At 33.3% G+C, this 21,382-nt stretch overlaps 2 protein-coding genes across 2 annotated transcripts in view; one reads left to right on the top strand and one right to left on the bottom strand.

The window, feature by feature from the left end:
• The window catches only part of PTPRQ (protein tyrosine phosphatase receptor type Q), a 239,279-nt gene that overhangs the window by 21,209 nt on the left and 196,688 nt on the right, over positions 1–21,382 (bottom strand). The window contains exons 39-42 of the mRNA XM_067698707.1: positions 20,944–21,072; positions 6,375–6,401; positions 5,640–5,721; positions 2,424–2,514 (exon numbers count right to left, since the gene is read on the bottom strand). Of these exons, the coding sequence (XP_067554808.1) occupies positions 2,424–2,514; positions 5,640–5,721; positions 6,375–6,401; positions 20,944–21,072 (329 nt within the window). The remainder of the gene's footprint in view (positions 1–2,423; positions 2,515–5,639; positions 5,722–6,374; positions 6,402–20,943; positions 21,073–21,382) is intronic.
• The window catches only part of LIN7A (lin-7 homolog A, crumbs cell polarity complex component), a 365,099-nt gene that overhangs the window by 331,039 nt on the left and 12,678 nt on the right, over positions 1–21,382 (top strand). The gene's annotated exons all lie outside the window — the stretch shown is intronic.

The following is a 21,382-nucleotide window of genomic DNA, read 5'->3' as shown; positions in this document are numbered from 1 at the left end:
TACTAAATTTTTTTCACCCAGAAAGTTAGAGGCTTTTAAAAATGAGCAGTCTATTGATTACTAACAATCATAAGAACTAATATTTAGGAGAGCTTCCTGTGTTCTGGTATTGGGCAAAGTGATTTACATGGTTATTTCATCTACTCCTGAAAGTTAGGAGGTCGACACCACTAAATAATATGTCCAGTCACTAAAGTAGTTAGTAGGTAAACAGAACTGCAGCCCAGGAAGTTTGATTAGAGCCCACATGGTTTTAGTCATTTTACTATACAGCAGGCAGTATGTATTAGTTGAACTAATAAATTATTCTAATAATATTCTTGAAAAATATAACATTCTTCCTAATAAAATTATTTCTTATAGGACCTCCAACTCTTTAAGAGGACACTTAAGAAAAAGCTTTCCCCTAAAAATCCATTAAAGGATATTGGATGTGGATGTAGTATATTATTAGAAAAATTACCATAAGTTTTCTGTACAGAAATCAAGAAGAAAGCAGAATACAATTGGACATTATCCATTTGACTCTAGAAAAGGCGAAAAACATGCATGCAAAGCTTTTAATATTCCAAAACGTCCTTGGTTTACAACATAATTCCATCACTAGTTATTTTTTGTCTTAGCTTTAGATATCTGGATAATCTTACCCCTCAGTTCTTGTTGTTTTAAGGATGTCTGTTTAGTTATATTGACCACTCGTATTCACTTCTTTTGCTGTAAGAGCTAGCAAGCTAGCATTATGTGACTTTTCCTATGGCCATATGTGAACCCAGAAAATAATGCACTGAGATCTTAATAATAAAAGATTGAAATGACACATTTTTTAAAATGTCTGACATATCTAATTTTTATATATATTTTTAAGTCGGATACTCTTTAGTCTTTGGAAATAAGTTAGATATATTTGATTTACTTATATATAGTGATACACATTACTTCAGCCAAATACACAACTGTAAATAAATATTAAATATTCCACAGTAACTGTCCTTCAGTCACACTATAGTACTTGTTTTCACAGAATATCACTAAGTAATCATGAAGCAGAGAGTCTGAAGGAAATTTAGGTATAGATGAATATAAAAACATGAGAATTTCCGTATCTCTTAAATTTATGATGCATCCAACTCAAGTTAACTCTCTGAAAGGGAAAACAAAAGGACTTATTAAGAAGGGTCATGCCACAGGAATTGAGAGATGTAACACTAACATTCCTTATTTCCTACAATGATGTCTTATTTGTCAACTTACTCTTAAAGTCATTTACCTTTGATTTGTTTTGTTCCGGGAAGGATTTTAGGCGATTAAAGCTATTTGTATTTTCATCCTTTTCTAATTCTTGGGAATTAACAGATTCCGTTAGATTACTACCTGCTATATCATGTTTCCCTAAATTTGTTTACTTCATGCCTCTAGTTCTAGAATAACAGAATATGGTCCATTTCTTCCTATCCATATCCTTATGATTTTACATTCTGTGATTACACCCTTCTTTAAGTCTATGTCTTTCTAGACAGAAGAGTTCAATTTATATATATATATATGGAAGTTTCCCCAATACAGTTTTGAAAAGGCATAGAACATAGAAAAATATATATATACTAACTCTAAAATTAGGAATATTTTAAAACTCTAGATTTTGAAACAATACTGACTATTTCAGAGCTTAACAAATACCACTTTTTAATTTCATATATAAAAATGTATTGAATCAGAATATAGTTAGTAGGAATATCTGTTGAAAAAAATATATCAAACATATAGCTATTACTAGCAGAGGAATGTTATTTTTTTTCACATCACTGCTAAGTCTTAAAGCAATAATATGGTTTTTTATTTCACATCAGTAGACATTCTTTTTAATGACATAAGGAATAATAACAGTGTACCATGTAAGATGGTTTTTCTTATTGACTGAAAAATGAAGCCATGTTCACTGTGGTAAGGCACAAGCCCACCTCCTTTGTAAAACCAATCCTGGTAAGCATACCTTTACTCTGATCTTCAGTGAATATTTTGCAATGCATTTTTTATATTCCTTAACAAAGCACTGCCATGCTTTTAAGAAAACTAATGCACAAAGTTATGTATGAACTTTCTCTTTTCATTTGAGAACTAGGTCTGTAGGAAGATATTAGAAAGGTTCGTTACTTGGGTTAAAGTACAAAGCTAAGAAACTACTAGGTCTACAGTTTCTTACACCTGCATGAGTAAACCTTGTGTGAATAAGCTGAAAACCATGTACATTAACTTTAATAAATATTAACAAAGCAAAAGAGATACAATTTAACAGCTGCTAATAAAATGCATTATTATAATCCAATTAATATGTAATATATATTTAAGAAAAAATGCTAAAATGCATTTTGCTCTCATTTGAAAATGTTTCATTATCTAAAACCAGAAATAGTATGTACACATACATGGTTTTATGTTTGGAAAGCGGTTTTTTGCTCTGTTCCAAGGCAGATCAGCATCAGTGGAAGAAAGATCCTGAAGAAATTTTGGTAATTCCTGTGGATTGAAGTCATTGCAAAGTTTAGATTTATTTCAGAGGTAAACAAGTTCCACTTAGTAAAAGACTATTCTTTATTCTAAATCCTTTTACTTTTAAAATGACAACACTTCTCATAACTGCAGAAGCAAGGTCAAATTAACAGTAATGAACTTACATGAACTTTCACTGAAAATTCCTGAATAGAATTGATTAGTTGAGCTACTGCGTTCTCTGGCATAATTTCTTTGCCCTTTGGGAAGCTCTGAGGTGCAGCAACCATGTTAGTAACTCCTTTCATAATTTACTAATGGTTTTGTCAAATACACACTGTGTATTATTTAATATTTTAATGTCTACTTAGTAGGGTAAGGGAGTTGGTGATTTATTTTTTATTTTTTCTCGTCAGGCAGTGTGATTTCACGCCTATTAATTGGTACAACATTGGTCAGTTTGTGAGAAAATGCCAAAGGTCAATTCCTGTTCTTAGTGGGCATTGTTAAATCGATAGCGGAATGCAAAGGTGTGATAAAGAATTATCAGAGGAAGGGTCAAGATCTGTTATTGACATTTTGGTGAAAAATCACGATATAATCCATTCATCATAAAGAAAGCTGGTGCAAGAAAATGTATTCATTATTTTGTTGAGCTGATGATTTACATTTATGAAATTTATAGTTTTCCATATTAGAAATGCCTCAATTTACCAAATTCCTTAAAAAGTGTTAAAACCGTGGGGTTTTGCAATTTTTTCCCACTTTATTATAAAGGATTTCTTTTAATTGGATAATTTTCCCTTCTCCCTTATTTTTCCTCAAAGAGAATTCTGGACAGTATTTTATGAGTGTGTATGTGTTAGAGAAGAGGGATAGTGTTAATAAGCATCTGAATTCTGGCGTTTTGGCACTAAAGGCTTAGAAAAAAAATTTTTAACCAAGTGAGGAATCCTAGAACAGCTTCCTTGTGTCAGGTTTTGGGAGTATATGTCAGCATATTTATAAGAGACAAAGAAATAGAGGGGGGAAAGAAGATGAATTGGAATCACCTGAAAAGTGGTACCTATTTTTCTGTAGTTACAGAAGTTTCCATTTATAGATTTAAATGATTATGGCCTTGATAATTAATACCCAATTACTAGGTTGACTGTTTGGATAGTAATGTTACACTCAGTGGTCTTATTCTTATCAGAGCACACAGGGCCTCAACCAACCTTTCCTATGTAGCTCTTTCTCCTACGGTTCCCAGTTTTTAGTGGGATCACAGATGAGTGGAACTGCTTTGCATCCTTATGTTTTTGCATTCATTCTCTCTCTCTAGAATACCTTTCCCCCTTTATAAACTTATTGGACTTCTGCTCCATCCTAAAGTTCATCTGGCAGGTCACCTTTTTGTAAAGTCTTTTCTGACAGCTATCCAAACAGAGTTGATCCTCACTTCTTTCTGCATAGCTCCATCATGATACGGTATCATTTGGTTTTTTTTTTTTAATACATGTCTGCAGTTCTTCTTCATCATTTGAACTTCTTTATGAAATCATCACTATGATGGCAAATAGTTGTGCCAGCCACTATTCTCAGTATTACACACATTCAATCAGTTTAGTATTCACAATTCAACAAGATAGATACAGCATTTTACAAATGAGGACATTGAACACAGAGAGTTTAAGTGATTTACCCAAGGTCACTTAGCTGTTTAAGTGTTGAATTCATATATATCAATACCTGTCACGTAGTGGAGCTTATTAATATTTAAGGTATAAGCGAATATGACCTGAGTTACAAGTTTTATCAAACGTATGCATCAAATATGCATTTGTTTATTAAAACAGTTAAAAAATACAGCACTAGAACTAAAAGCAATTAAAAAAACCATGTTCCTTACATGTGAATATACATTTACCTAATATATACAACCTATATATTTATATAAAAACACCCAAGTACTTAAAACCATGATCTCCAAAAAAGTTAAACTAGAAGCTTTCTCATTATAATGTATGAGAAAATGTTATTGCTAATAAAACTTTTCATCTACTCAGTCATGTATAATGTTAACTATATTCACTCCTATTCTAAACAAACTACCCTTTTGTTCCTGAAAAATTGACAGTTCTCGCTGCATAAATGCTAAGAAGAGTTTTATGGTACCACTGATTTTGTTAAAACCAGACCAATATTACTTAAGAAGCATAACCAAAAGCTGTAGGAAATACCATTAATCTTCTCACATTTTTTGTGATTATTTCCTGAGAGACTGAAATATTACAATCCTGAATTATTCAAGCCAGTTGTTTTTGTTCACACACTAAAAGTTCATGAAAAGCTAGAAATAAAGTTTTTGGTAACATTTAGAAATCTGTTTTATTTTTATAATACAAAATAAGTTAGGAAAGAGCCTCACAAGTTTTAAAATAGCTTGTAGACTAGCACATGCCTTATGTTTTAATGTAATTTCAACTTTATGGATATATAAGATGCTAAAAGCAATAAAATTAATCTTAACTTTCAAAAAGTGTAAAAGTAACAAGTTCTTAACTTCATATATTCTCCATAACGTGATACTGCATTTATTCCATGATCACTTAAGTAATACCTGTGTTTTATAGGCTTCTTTTTATCTGTTTTTTATTTTTGGAAAGTTCTAAAAATAACATTTTTTAAATAATTTCTGGAAACATCAAGTTCTGTTCTCAAGTTCATCTATACCACTAACATAAACTAAGCAGGCAAATATGAAATGGAATTATTTAGTTTCTAAATCTAAAACAGTTATTTAAATATAAAGCCACATTTACGGTACCACCCAAACCTCGTACACACACAAAACCTGATGCATACAGCATTCTATAGTTGCATGTACATCTGGGTGAGAGAGCAAAGAAGAAACAGGGCCAGGCTGCCCTTGCTGGGGAGGTCTCTGATCCGGAGCACCTTTTCCTGACACAGTAGGTGAATAATTCTGTTCAGGTTGCACCAGAGGCTGCCCAGTGTAATGTTACTATCCAAACAATCAACCTGGTAATTGGGTATTGATTATCAAGGCCAGAGTCCTTCATGGCCTTGCAAGCTTAAACTGGACATGAAATGTGACACATGAAACGACTGGAGGTCTGGCAATGTTGTGACAACTGCTAGTAACATACCGAAAATTCTTCTTGAAACTTTAGGTTGTTGTTTGTGCAAAGCTCTTCAACATGTTGCAGAAAGGATTTCTTGCTTATCGGCCTCCAAGCAAAGAAAGGTATAAAATGGAGTCATGTTAGGTTGAGTTCTTTTCCTTTAGCCTGGGCACTCTCTTTACAGTTGACAAGTTAGAGGACAAGGGACATTTCAAAAGCACCCACCCCTTTAAAGTCACTCTGTCATATTTACAAAATTAGCTTCCCCCTTTACGTTCACTTTCTTTGTATTTCATGGTATAAAAATCCTTCAAATTTTAAGTGACTTTAAATGAATGATTTAACATTTTAATGAAGAAAGTTTTTCAAGCAAATGTAAGGGCATAAAGTCATCATTGAATCCTAAAACACATAAAACCTCTTTGTCATACAGAAAACATTTTATACGTTACAAGGTTTTAGAAGATATAAAATATTGCAGTGACCTCATTCTCGTAACGACATGGTTTTTAAACTCTAAGGAGTTTAAATATCCCTGTATTACTTCCCAAGCTAAAATACAGACATGCAGGCTTCACCCCAGAGAGAGAGAAAGCATTTCTCCAGTTACCATGCAATTAGTCATGCTTTTATGATTTATATCCAGCTTGGAGGTTTTTCTAACAAACATACAAAAAAGGAACCACACATTGAGATTCATCGAATCAGGGAATCCAGAGTTGATACTCAGAAAGAAGAAAAGATATTTAACAAACTTACTTGATGGATTTTCTATAACTAAGTAACCTGCAACAGAGATTGTGTTAAATGGATTATGAGTTGAGGGTACAGCTCTTTCTGAAAGAGTTTCAGATTAAAATCAGAAAAACAGGGTAAATCAGCAATATATAATATGCTATGCCTTTAATTGATATTTGATCATTATTTTAAATTCTATGTCATTTTTGAAATTATATTATTTGGACCCAAATATGGCCAGATAATAATTTGGCTTCTTTCTCAAGCTAAGAAGGTACTATTTTATATTGTTAGGCATTTGGGGCATTACATCAAAAACAGGTCACTTTTTAATATATTGCATAGTATTTATTGGTCTAAAAAAGTTAATGTGAATTAAATTTTTTTCTTTGTTCATAAAAAGTGCTAAATCAGGGAGGGTGAATCTTTGAAAAATGATATCAAATTGCCTAAGTCTTGTTTCATGAGTGAGTTTTCATGAATATATAACCATAAAAAATGACAATCATTTCAATTACTTTGGATATACATATCTTTTGTGGCAGTTCATTGGTCAAGTTATTTATACTCTGAAAAAAATTGAAATAATTTTTAACAGCTAAATAGACTATGCAACACACAAATTCAGAGATGGGTACATCTTTAATAACATTTGTCATGCACAACAAATTAGCACTGCAAAAAAACACAAAAGGCACAAAGTATGATGAAATAAAATGAAGAACATGTACCTTTATCAAAGTTTTTAATTTTAAATATTATTAGAGATGATTTCACTGTATTTCTTAAGTGACAGATATTTACAAGAGGATATGGTTTTTGAAGTAAAGGACAAATGAAAAAAATTAGATTGAAAAATGTGGCTTAAATACTTTGAAAATGGTCACATGTGTGTGTTCAATGAAGAAAACATGAGTCAAAAGAGTGTATTTCATTACAACACAGGAATTGGTGAAAAATATGGAGGTGCTGGAGCAAGTATTATGAAGAAGAGTGGTAGAATTCTTGGTTAATTCTATAGGTGTCCCCAAGCAGAAGGAAGTATCTCTCAGCTCCTCAGGGTATAACCTAGTACAGCAACATAGCATAGCATAGAATCATAGGTTAGAGCAAAGTCTTGGTGGATGACCTTGTGGGCTTCTCACAATACCCTAGAGTGATTCTAAGGAGGCACCAGAGAAATTCTGACTGTAACTAGATTGATATGGAGATGCCTGAATAGGATATTGAATCAGAAGAATCCTTAATTTGGGGACAGGAAAACAGTGTATGAATTGGAGGGCCTGGAAAGACTTCTGCCACATGCAGTGGGGACTAAGGCAGCAAGCAATCCCCGTTGAAAATAATTACGCCTCAGCAAAGACCAGCAAGAAAAAGAGACAACCATGAGCCAGACACACACTACTCAAGACCCTGAAGATGCCTGATGCCCCAGTGTTCCTATGCCATGATATTCCTCAGAAATAGGAAAGGAACGAAGGTCAGGTTGGGCATATATTAATGAATTGAGCTTAAGATAGAAATGAATGAGATACTTGAATTAGCAAGATCATTTTCCCTGCTACCACGCAGAAATGGGAATGCTTAAGTGGAGATCACTTTTATAATAGGGAACATTATTGAGTTTGTGATTCGTGAAATTCAAACACTACATCTGCTTTAGTGACAGCCATCCTATAGTGGGGAGATTCTCTTTTCCCAGAGGATCCAGGATTATTTGAGGTAGTACTGGCAAAAATATTTTTACTGTGCTATCTAGAACCTGAAATAGAGCTAGTTTTTAGAGCAAGAAATAGCTAAAGCACGAGATTATTATTCATATCCTTGTTCTACTTTCATTAATGTTCTATTCTCTCATTTAGAAATTATGATTAATACCTTTTAGTCAATTTCATTTCAGTGAAGAACTCCACAGAAGGTTGCTTTTATTTTACTATTATTATTTTATTTTGCATTTGAAAGATCTCTCTAGAGATACTGATTTTAAACCATAACTGGCTAGCTATTGCATTTGGGTGGATATTTGTGAATTCTTTTCTTAAAAAATACAATGCCCTTTGAAAAATGGTTTCAAATACCTGATCCAACAATTACCAGCTATATTATCTTGAGCAAGTTACTTAATCTTTCTTAGTTCCTAATTTAGAAAATAGGGCAAATATATGTAAATCAAGCTCATGTATGTAAAATGCTAGGAAACGCCCACCCCTGGCTTTGGAAGCAGTACGTAAATGTTAGTTACTATCATTAGTATTAAAATTGCTATTTCTAGTTTTATTGAACTCAAGTTCCTGCTACTGATCTGTTCTACAATTGATACTGATATAATGATTTTTTTTGTTTCCAAAAGAATAAATTTTACTCAAAACTGGGAAGACTAGATTGCACTAAATTAAGCAGCTAGATTTCCTATGGTATTCTTCCTAATCAGAGTCCCAGAATAAACAGTGATCACAAATATTTCAAAGCTACGTTTGGTTTTCTAGTTCTCAATTCAAATTCTAAATAAATCCCTAATAATATAAAGGCTGTAATAATTGTTTTCATATTATCATGTGAAAGCATTTCTAATCATGCCTGCATTTTTTACATTATTCCTTAAAACTACCCTTCACATTACCCTGTTTGTACTCCAGATACTTTCACTATCAGTTTCTTCTACCGTTCCAGGTGTTTCCCCACAACCAGATTTTCCTGATTGCTTAATGGCTGATTCAAATGTTAACTCCCCCATGGACCTTACCCTGTTCAGTTACAGAGAAAATCATTTCTTCCTTCTATGAAACTAAATTTCTATGGACAAATCATCTTCCACCTTCTGTTACGGCTATATAAAAGTACATGTATTAAGGACACATGTATTGAGATTCATGTGTGCTTGAAGGCAGGGGCAGGATTAACACGTGGCTTACTACAAGTCCCTCATAAACTTATTCGTAGTAGACAGTGAATAAATCATTGTTAAATATAAAATTGTGGATGAATTCAGACTAAGATACATAGTAAGCTAAATACAACTGCTCTGATTATTATAAGAGGATATCTGAATTAAATGAATTTTCCACAAAAGTATTAAGTGATTGAGAATTCTCAGGAGATCCTACTCAAAGGTTTAAATAAGTATGATCAATAGATGCATCAATAAACAGTATACAGGTCTAAACAAAGCCATATCAGGTCCTCTCACATTAGAAGTTAACAGGTGCTAGATACTTAGGAAATTACATGAACAATAGAGTCACTCTTGTCTAGACAAGTAATTAAAAAAACAGGTTTTAAAAAATAAGATCTGTTTGGCTTTATGTATTTATTTTTCAGTATCACCGTTTATCTAAACCCAATCACTTTACATAAGCTGTTCTTCACACTTGTATTTACATAATGTGAGAAATGAGGCTTCTAACAGTCTGTTTTTATGTAATTTTCCAGTCTATGCTTATCTCACAATTATGTGTGAACTGAAATCAAAATACCTATCTGGAAAGCTTAAATAGAGAAGACATTTTGGCATAAATGACCTGTTTCAAATAAAAGTTAGTTTTTTTCTTGTTTTTGTCTGTAGTCTCCATGTCATTGTCTTGATTCTTAGCCTCATATTGTATATTTTTCTCTTAACTAGTGGCTGCATTCTAAATTTTATTTTTCTTTGAAGTTTTAAAGTTTTGTTTGTAAACAGGAGAAAATAGTAATGTGGATAATTTATGCAGGGAATTAGAAAAGAAGGTGGCATATAATATGAAGAAAATGCATTGACTTGTTACTGATGAAGAAATTAAATTCCTTTAAGAAGAATTATTTGGTTAGATAAGCATAAAAAAACCTCATAGAAATTAATGTGTATGAAAATCAACAATGTTATTTCAGGAGTGCTATTTTCAAATAAAGTGATCTATGGAGACACTCAAAGAGACTCAGAAAACTTCCTATTAATGTTTTTAAAAACTTAAAAAATTGTTACATGGAGAGCATGTTAGACTGGTATAGTCCTCTTATTTTATTCACTTATAATACAACAGTGAAGGATACTGTCAAATCATATTCAGTTCATTAGTGTATAAATCAATTTGGGAATTGTTCAGATTTCAGTAAGATAACTGACCAATTTCCAATATGAAGGGCTAAACACTTTTTATTACATGAATCTTAGCTTAAATCCTATGCCCTTTTGTTGAAAAGGGTATTATTTCATGTCTGGGCTCATTTTTTTTTTTCAAAGTCTATCAAAAACTTAAATTCCGCTCAGATTACTCTTGATAGATCCAGAGAGGAACCATTTATTTATGTTGGCAGTGGTGATTGAAGACCATATTGTCACAGAGACTGAGCTTTACCTCAAGGTCAATTAGTTGAAATCTATAGGGAATTAAAATATAGTGCAAATAGAGAGCCATAGATGATAGCCTATAGATGAGCAGCTTAAATCAGCATTACCAGTGGAATAAGACAAATTGAGAAACAGTGTTTTCTACTTAACTGGTTAAGTTAGGTTAAAAAGAAAAGAACCTCAAATTTTATTGCCTTAATGTAAAAATCTGTATTTGTCACACTAACATGTACTTCATATTCAACTAAAAATGTTTGAAGAATCTTTCTGGTAAAACATGTTAACTGATCTTTCCAAGTTTTGTAAAATATTGAGTGTGAGGTTTTTAGTTTATATATTTCAATTCATTATTCCAACGTTTACATTTATTTCTACAATGATATTCTGTTACTTATCCAAAGCATTTACTGTAATGCTTTTAAAGGGATCTTAATTTTTGTTTTTTTCTATTGTTTTTATTTGTTATAGGCTTTCAAATAGTATCCTTTCAGACCCTCCTCCTTTCTTTTATCAAATCACCAATGACTTTTCTCTGGTCCTCAATACAAATTAAAAATATTATCCCAACCAGTGGCTAGTACTATACAGCTGACTCAAACTTCACCTTATAAGGTAAACATGCCACCTGAATAAGTAGTAATGCAGTATTTTTCTTATTGTCTAGAAAAATAATCAATTAGTAAAGGCTATCTAAGTAGTTCCTCAGCATGTCTCTTTATATCTGTAAGGACAAACAGGTTTTAAGGGAGCTTAGCTCTTTGAAGGGCAGCTCGTTAGAGGCAGTGCCCCTTCCTTTTTCATCACAGTATTTCCAGTGCCCGGCATTTGTAGGTGCCCAACTGATAGTTCTTTTATTCAAACAAGGTGAAATGGTCTTTTAAATACATATAGAAGAGCAACATTCTTGCTGACGTCAAAGAGGTGAGGTAAGATTCCCAGGGTGGCAAGAGTTGAATTTTCCTTATTACTGAAGCCTCTCCACATTAGCACATGTGAAACCAAATTCTTGACAGATTCTTATTTTATAAACCATGTATTCTAAATTAAAACTGTGGTCATAAACCTAGCTACCTCCGGGGCAATAGGGCAGAAGCAGTAGAGAGGATGAAGACACTGCCAACAGCTGTGTGAAGAGATGGGCAGAGGTTCTTAGTGAGGGGACCTAATGAAGAGGAGACAGATGACATAACACCATTTAAAAAGAAGTCTTGCCAGGCAGGTAAGCACAGAAATTCCTCTGTCAGGGGTTAGAAGGTGACCTCAAAAAACTAGATTTGAAAGAAAACTACATCTATTTTGACAAATGTGATTTATGTAGAGGTGTTTAAAGGTTCTGATTAACCTGAACTATTAAGTTTAGTTCTATCAAAGTAGAAGCTCTGACTGAGCAGGACACTGTTCACTGATTCCAGGGGAGGAAAATGTGGCGATAGAAGAGATACAGAGAGGGTTCGATAAAAATGGAAGCATTTTTCTCTGAGGTTAGCTATGATTCCAAAATGCTAAAGGTGATTAGAGTAGAAAAGGGCCTGGCTTCCTCTGTTTTAATCACGCTGAGTACTATTCACGGTCAAATGTCAGGAGTCTTGGCCCCATCCCATCCAGCCTTGCGGCTCATGGGACTAACTCTGCTGTAGTAGATCTGGGATTTTGAAATCAAATGCATTTTCACTCTCTGCCTCCATTCACATCCTTTACATGAAGAAATTGAGTATCTCTGGGGCACTCAATCAATTGTTGGGTCCCTGCTAATGCTGACATTTTGCTATGCTACCTTCAGAATGTATACAGCAATTTTTATCCTAGGATACAAAAGGCATTTCTGGGCATTAGGGCGATGCCTGAAAGCATGCACAGTTGGCCATCCATTGGTCAGGATAGAAGTCAAATTTCTATGAAATGTGCCGCTCAGTATATGCCCCAGAGTCAGAGAACAGGGAATGTCATTGTCTTAGGTCCTTACAGATTAGCACCTGCAGTAGTTGAAATGAGCTTGTGTGAAGTGTGAACCCAGACTCCACCCATCAGACAGAGTACTCAACTCTTGTGTCATCGTAATAGGACAAGAAGCATGTGAAGAAATCTAGGTAAAAACTTACTTTACTATCAAAGTTAACACAACATGATAACACAGCAAATTCTTATGACATGCACATTGCAAGTCAATGTGCATTTTGATAAGGTTAACTTTACCATATCAATAGCATGCAATATCATAGAGGACACTTAGTAAGTAGAAAGTTTAGAGTATTTTGTTTTACAGTTTTTTGGGCTTTGGAAAAAACAGCACATTAACCAACAGCACTTCATATCTTGTATTTTAAAATATAGAGCACACCACCTGAAAAGATTAAAATAATCACAGCAGAGCTCTGCATCACCACAGTAACTTACTGGATGACAAAAATCTCCTTTCGTCTAAAGAAAAATGAAGAGTATCTGGAAGTAAAGATTCGTCATTTATTTAGTATGAAAACACACTGCAGTATTTTTGCTTTGCTGCCGTAAGAACATGAGCAGTAAATACCTTAAATTTCGTTCTACTGTAGGACATTTCTTGTCCCAAATTCACATTTTGTCCAGACGTTTCTTATTTGGATTCACATATTTTTGCCATTGCTTGCAAAATAGTTAAGACAGAAGTAAAATGAATGACCAGAATCTGTCAAAGAACTGATGGCAATTAACATGCTAACAATTTTACAAAGAATTTCATATGTCAGTCAAATTTTTTGTATTCTTACTGAAGTCACAAGAATTGTACTACTATTTTCCAGTTTCTGCAAGATTGAACCTACACTAAAATGCCATCATTCCTTTGCCCCATATCACTAGAGAATAAGTAATTCAAAAGAAGCAGTTCTTCCCTTAGAATCATTCTCTGTATAGAAAATGCTACTTGAAGAAGGATGTCATGGGCCCTTGTCTTTTTAAGTGGGTTTATATTGATTTAATCTAGTATGCTTCAGAGTTAAATACACACACACACACACACACACACAATTATAGGTGTATGTTGATACTTCAGAATCAAACTGACCTGGGATCATCTTGGCTGTCCTATTTACTAGGTGCATGACCTTGGACAGTTACCTAAATTCTCTAGGCATCTTTTATTTTTCATCTGTAAAGTGGGGATAAGAGTACCTACCACAAATGATTGAATGAGTTGGGTGAGATCATTACATACAAAATTTAACAAATAGTAATTGCTCATAAACAGTAGCAATTACTATGTTAGCAAACCCTGGATGTGAAAGTAGACTGGGGTCATTCTTAATTTTACAGATATTATAAATAACAATAATAATACCAAATGTATTCTGATTTACAGTTTACAAAACACATTCACGGGATTCTTTTGAATGGTAAGCTTCCTGAAGGCATATATATTTAATAAAAATTTGACATGCAAACTTCTAAAGTTATTGAAGAAAGAAAGATACTCTTAAAATAGCCAATCAATTGTTTGCTTCATTTTGTTGAGAATTTTAATTCCATTCATGATTACTGGATTGGGCCTTAAGTCTTAACATAATGCACCATTACATTCACTCAACTAAAATAGGCAAGATAATTAGTATGGAATGATGCCTAAAATTTGGGGGAAAAAATTGAGGACTGGAAGAAAAGGAGTATCTGTCAAGTAAGAATAGTAGTGACATTGATCAATATTATTTTTTTTTTCTGATTTAGTCACTGAAAGAAACAAAACTTCTAACTTAAGTGTAGAAAGGAGACAGTGAAAAATAAAAAATTTTTAGCCAGTAGTATCTTTATCTTCTGAAAATTTTGTTGGGTTATTTAATTTTAAGTTTTATAACTCTCTTGGGAAGGTAATCTGTGTTACAGTTAAATTAGTTAAAAACAAACCACAGGGCCGGCTAGGCTCAGCAATGTTTTTGCCTTTTAAATTATATCTTTATTCTTTTAAACTTTCCCAAGAGTTTAATCCTAGATTTAATATAGGATTTATTTTGTAGAAGTATAGATAATCTATACAATTAAAATACTAGATTTTTTCAACTTCATTGGATCTTTTTTAATTGAAGTATGGTTGAATTACAATGTTATGTTAGTTTCAGGCGTACAGCACAGTGATTCCATTTTATATGTGTGTGTATATGTATATATATTTTTTCAGATTCCTTTCCCTTAGAGATTATTACAAAATATTGAGTATATTTCCCTGTGCTATACTGTAGGTCCTTGTTGGTTATCTATTTTATATATCATAGTGTGTATATGTTAATCCCAAACTCCTCATTTATCCTTCACCCCTTCCTTTCCCCTTTGGTAACCCTAAGTTTGTTTCTATATCTGTGAGTCTATTTCTGTTTTGTAAATAAGTTCATTTGAATCTTTTTTTTTAAGATTCCACATGTAAGCGATATCATATGATATTTGTCTTCGACTTACTTCACTTAGTGTGAAAATCTCTAGCTCCATCCATATTGCACCAGATGGCATTATGTGGTTCTTTTTTATGGCTGAGTAATATTCCATTGTATGTATATGTGTGTGTGTGTGTGTATATATATATATATATATATATATATATATGGCACATCTTCTTTATCCATTCATCTATTGATGGAAATTTAGGTTGCTTCCATGTCTCAACTATTGTAAATAGTGCCGCTATGAACACTGGGGTGCATGTTATCTTTTCAAATTAGAGTTTTCTCTGGATATATGCCCAGGAGTGGGATTGCTGGGTCATATGGTTACTCTAGCTTTATTTTTTTAAGGAACCCTCCATACTGTTCTCCATAGTGGCTGCACCAATTTACATTCCCACCAACAGTGTAGGAGGGTTCCCTTTTCTCCACACCCTCTCCAGCATTTATTGCTTGTAGATTTTTTGATGATGGCCATTCTGACTGGTGTGAGGTGATACCTCATTGAAGTTTTGATTTGCATTTCTCTAATAATTATTGATGCTGAGCATCTTTTCATGTGCCTCTTGGCCATCTGTATGTCTTCTTTGGAGAAATGTCTATTTAGACCATCTGCCCATTTTTTGATTGGTTTTTTGATGTTGAGCTGCATGAGCTGTTTGTATATTTTGGAGATTAATCCCTTGTGGGTCACTTTGTTTGCAAATATTTTCTCCCATTCTGTGGGTTGTCTTTTTGTTTTGTTTATGGTTTCCTTTGATGTGCAAAAGCTTTTAAGTTTAATTAGGTCCCATTTGTTTATTTTCATTTCTATTTCCATTACTGTAGAAGGTGGATCAAAAAAGATATTGCTGTGATTTGTGTCAGAGAGTGTTCTGCCTATGTTTTGCAACTCTGCTCTAAGAGTTTTATAGCATCCGGCCTTACATTTAGGCTTTCAGTCCATTCTGAGGTGTTTTTTGTGTGTGTGTGTGTGTGTGTATGCTGTTAGAGAGTGTTCTAATTACATTCTGTTACATGTAGCTGTCCAGTTTTCCCAGCACCACTTACTGGAGAGACTATCTTTTCTTCATTATATATTCTTGCCTCCTTCATCATAGATTAGTTGACCAAAGATGAGTGGGCTTATCTTTGGACTTTCTATCCTGTTCCACTGATCTATATTTCTGTTTTTGTGCCAGTACCATACTGTTTTGATGACTGTACCTTTGTAGTATAGTATGAAGTCAGGGAGTCTGATTCCTCCAGCTCCATTTTTCTTTCTCAAGATTGCTTTGGCTATTTGGGGCCTTTTGTGTTTCCATACGAATTGTAAATTTGTTTGCTCTAGTTTGTGAAAAATGCCATTCATGATTTGATAGGGATTGCATTGAATCTGTAGATTGCCTTGGGTAGTATAGTCATTTTGACAATATTGATTCTTCCAATCCAAGAATATGGTATATCTTTCCATCTGTTTGTGTCATCTTCAGTTTCTTTCATCAGTGTCTTATAGTTCTCGGAGTACAGGTCTTTTGTCTCCTTAGGTAGGTTTATTCCTAGGTATTTTGTTCTTTTTGATGCAATGGTAAATGGGATTGTTTCCTTAATTTCTATTTCTGATCTTCCATTGTTAGTGTATAGAAATGCGACAGATTTCTGTGTATTAATTTTGTATCCTGCAACCTGTCTGGTTTTGGCATCAGGGTGATGGTGGTCTCATAGAATGAGTTCAGAAGTATTCCTTCCTCTGCAATTTTTTGGATGAGTTTCAGAAGGATAGGTGTTAATGCTTCTCTAAATGTGTTGTAGAATTCATCTGTGAAGCCATCTGATCCTGGACTTCTGTTTGTTGGGAGTTTTTAAATCACAGATTCAATTTCAGTTCTTGTAATTGGTCTGTTTGTATTTTCTATTTCTTCCTGGTTCAGTCTTGGAAGGTTGTACCTTTCTAAGAGTTTGTCCATTTCTTCTAGGTTGTCCATTTTATTGGCATATAGTTGCTTGTAGTAGTTTCCTATGGTCCTTCATATTTTTGTGGTGTCTGTTGTAACTTTTCCTTTTTTGTTTCTAATTTTATTAATTTGGGCCCTCTTTTTTTCCTGATGAGTCTGGTGAAAATTTAATCAATTTTGTTTATCTTTTCAAAGAACCAGCTTTTAGTTTCATTGATCTTTTCTGTTGTTTCCTTTGTCTCTATTTCTGCTCTGATCTTTATTTCTTTCCTTCTATTAATTTTGGGTTTTGTTTGTTCTTCTTTCCTCTATTTGCTTTAGGTATAAGGCTAGGTGGTTTATTTGAGATTTTTCTTGTTTTGCAAGGTAAGCTTGTATCGCTATAAACTTCCCTCTTAGAACCGCTTTTGTTGCGTTCAATAGGTTTTGGATCGTCGTGTTTTTGTTTTCATTTGTCTCTAGGTATTTTCTGACTTTCTCCTTGATTTCTTCAGTGATCCAGGCTCAGCAACTTTAAAGAGATAGGTCTGCGTTACCAGTGTGTGTATGCTCATCTTGCTAATATTTCCTCCTAGAAATGTTTCTCACTTCGTTGTGTTAATGGCTGTGTTTTGAAGGAGCCATCACAAAACGTTGTTTTGTTCATTTGTTTATCAAATAGCAAAACCCAAGGGTTATTTTCTAATCTGGTAAATGTGGAATAGATGAGCACAAATATCAAGAATTCTTCCCAAGAAATAAAGCTTGTGTTCACTAAACTTATATAGAAAATGTGCATAATGAAATGATGTCATTATCATTCCAAATAAGAACTTAAAAAACATTTTCTTGGGATATCTCTGAATGTTCTCATGGATTTATAGAGTATTAAATCTTTGAATTTTGTTCTCTTTCAAGAGAAGAAGAATGAGAGAATTCTTCTTCAGGTTCTTTGTGAAATAAGATATCAAATGATGAGAGTTTATACATATAAAAATTATAGGACAAATCTTAAAATGTATGTAAATATATAGGCAGAGATAAAATAAATAATTTCTTAACCACAAAACCCTAAATCCTGAAGGGGATTTAGTACCAAGTATTGTAATGACCATTTTTGGTCAACTAGGTGACTCCCTAAAGTTAATATTTTAACTACTGATTAGATATTTTATCATTTCTGTTATGGACATGTGAAGACGTATAACACTGAGGAAAACTGCAAGTCCAATTAGCATCAAGAAAGTAGGCAGGTTGGAAGAAAAAGAATAAGCCTATGCCTCACGTATAAAGAGCATATGTTAATTGGGTAGATTTAAAGGAAATTATCTAAGTTCCTTCTTGTAAATCACAAAGACATATGGCATAAGTTACTCAACAGTTTGGAAGCTAACTCCAGCTCTTTGGTTCTTCTGTCTCAGAATCTACCATTAGTCTTTGTGGCTCTACCCTCATCAGACATGTATGGCTTTGAATAGATTTAGATTTTCCAGCACCTGAAATACAGGTTAAGAGCTTTAGAGCTTCAGTGAAGAGTGACCACGTGCATATGTGCACATGGCTAATTATGAATCTGTTAATTACTGTTTTTTCTAGTCTTATTGTCTAATGTATTAGTGACTTTATTAACATGAAAAACCTTCAGTAAATAATAAAGCTGGAGATAGATCTCTATAATGAAAAGAATTACTACCAAACCACTTGACAGTTATTTTAATAAATTTCTGTAATAAAGCAAATCATATTAGTATGTGCCATTGGAATTACCAATGAGAAAGTTTTTACAGTCACGAGTACTAGAATCATAACAAGTAAATGAGAAAGCAAAAAGCATGAAAACTAAAATTTCTAAGTGTGCTATGACTAGTGGTAATACATACCCGTTTTCTATATGCAAAAACAGATAAAATTGTTTGAAATATACTTTAAAAGCAATTGTACATCCATGTACAAATAAAGTGACATATATATAAATAAACATGGAACAGGAAAATAAATGAGTCAAGGTTAAATAAGGCTGTCCCTGAATTATAAGTACCCGATAATAAACAATCTATACAGTCTTTGCCCACCTTTTCCATTAGCTGTCATGACAGTCATTGTTTAAAAAATATATATCTTATCCCTTTTTGATAATGGCTGTGTTCAGCAGTGGAGTAGGGGGCAAGCTGTGAAAACACATAGAGCTTAGGGGATCTGACCTCACATAGCCTCTATAGAATGGTAACCTCCTCGAAAAAGAATACTTTCTCCAATACTGACTGGCTTCTTTTTTCACTGTATTATAACTCCTAAAGATCTACTTACTAGAGACTTTTGGGGGATTAATAAAGAATCTTTAAGAAGTGCTGTAAAATTGTTTGGGCACTTAGAAATTCAAGTTTATGAACAGATTCAACTAAATTGTTCAAGAAACTAAAATTAATTGCACTCAGAGATTTGAAGTTCTATCCCTTGTATACTTTCACTTGTAGAAGAAAGAGATGGAGATCCCAGGCCTGAACTCAGAAAGGAGTGTGGAAAGGGAGTTGGGCCCACAGGGGTAAAGGAGAAGAAACTTCCTTTTACTATGCAGTATGACCCTTATAGAACTGAGACACAGAGCCTAATACTAGTAATGCTCTATTGTTGCTATGATATGATTTAACTTTGACAGGTTACCCTGAAAATCGGTTGATCTTTCATGTGGAAAACTATGTCCTGCTTAATATATAACCATCTTACACATAGTCTTTGGAGCACTATCCATTTTAGATAGGAACAACCTGTATTGGAACATAAAGAAATGTAGATAAATATAAAGAGGTTTTCATATCCAACAAACCAAATTTCTTTGTAATTTACTGATAAAACTGAATAACTTTCATTTTGTCGCATTTGGAAGGACCCTGCTTATCAGATGACACTTCCCTCTATAGCACGTATATATACTTATACGTATATCTACGTAGAGCACGTAGATATTTTTAGACATACTGGAAATATTTTTGCAAAGTCAATCTATCAGGTAAAGACCAACTTTGGTAAATGACAACTATAAATGATTAATTCCTTTTTAAGTTTAAGACCTTTGATGCCATGTTTTCAGTTGGTAACAATTTCTAAAATTCAGCACAGCTGTGCAGGTACTTTGTAACAACTGTCATGTGCTTGTAAGCATCACAAAACATTGGATCTCCTAAGAATTGGAACTTGTTAAGACAATCTGATGATAGTTTTTTCTTTTTCCAAATTCTTAATAAAAACTATCAATCACTGAACAAGCAAAAAAATAAAAAATAAAAGAATTTGGTGAATTATCTTAATATAAGTTTTTCAAATGTGCCAACATTTTGAATAATTTATCTTTACAATTAAGCATTCTATTTCCAATACATATTGATGACATATTTAGTATACATATTTTTACTTTTCCTTTCAAAGGTAATTTTAACTTTGTATTTAATTCTTAAATACTAAGCAATTTAAAAAAATGAAGTGTTAATACACAATTTAGACTTCTTCTAATGTCATTTTATACTAAAATAAGGAGGCATAAGACAGGCTTTTATAAAAACGATATAAACAATATCAAGTGGTTACAAATTTAATTTAAATTTGTGATAAAAAATGTGGACACCTCCAGGAAATCCAATGTAAAAAAAAGAACTGTCATCTGAAGTGAATTATTAAATATAATTTTAAAGATTTAATGTGTACAAATATTTGTCTCAGGAAAAAAAAGCTTGGTTGAACATTATAGTCCAAGGTTCCTATTGAACTCGAAAGTACTAGGAAGATTGATTCTCCGAACACCAGTGAGAAGTGTGTAGAAGATGGAGGTCACCCTTTGAAAGAAGATCTCTGCGACCTGTGTAAATAGGAGCCCCACAAACACTTCCAACAAGCATAGGTCAGAATAGGGTCATGGCTCCGGGCCCTCTGGACCACTGTTCGCCCAGAGGAGTGCTCACCGCGTTAATCTCTCGTCCTTCAGTTCCAGGTCTGCCACTGTGATGAGCTGATCTAGGTTGAATTTAGTGTCAATAATTTCTGCATCCCGAGGAGAATATGTTCCACCTTCTTTCTGCTTCTGTCGAATTCTAATAAAGTCCAAGAAGGGAATATCATAGAAAGCATATGAAATTATATTTAGTTTTCTTAAGACATTAGTCAGATAATTTCTTTGTTGGGATCACTTCCCTGAGTATGTTGCAAATTTGCAGCTACTCAACTCTTTCCTGTTTTAATTCCACAGAATGTATTCTATAATTTTTTAACATGCTGCTTTTAATGAGAATTAGTTCATCAAGGCCTGAGCCATTGGCACATTTAAAATACAGAGCAAATGAGACTGAGGCTGTGAGCTTGTTTCTCCTCCCTCAAGCTGTCTCATATGTTTGTCATAAAAAG

Source organism: Pseudorca crassidens, chromosome 11, assembly GCF_039906515.1.
Source record: "Pseudorca crassidens isolate mPseCra1 chromosome 11, mPseCra1.hap1, whole genome shotgun sequence".
NCBI lineage: Eukaryota > Metazoa > Chordata > Mammalia > Artiodactyla > Delphinidae > Pseudorca > Pseudorca crassidens.
The sequence above is the reverse complement of the archived record's forward strand: the minus strand, read 5'-3'. Positions and strand labels throughout refer to the sequence as shown.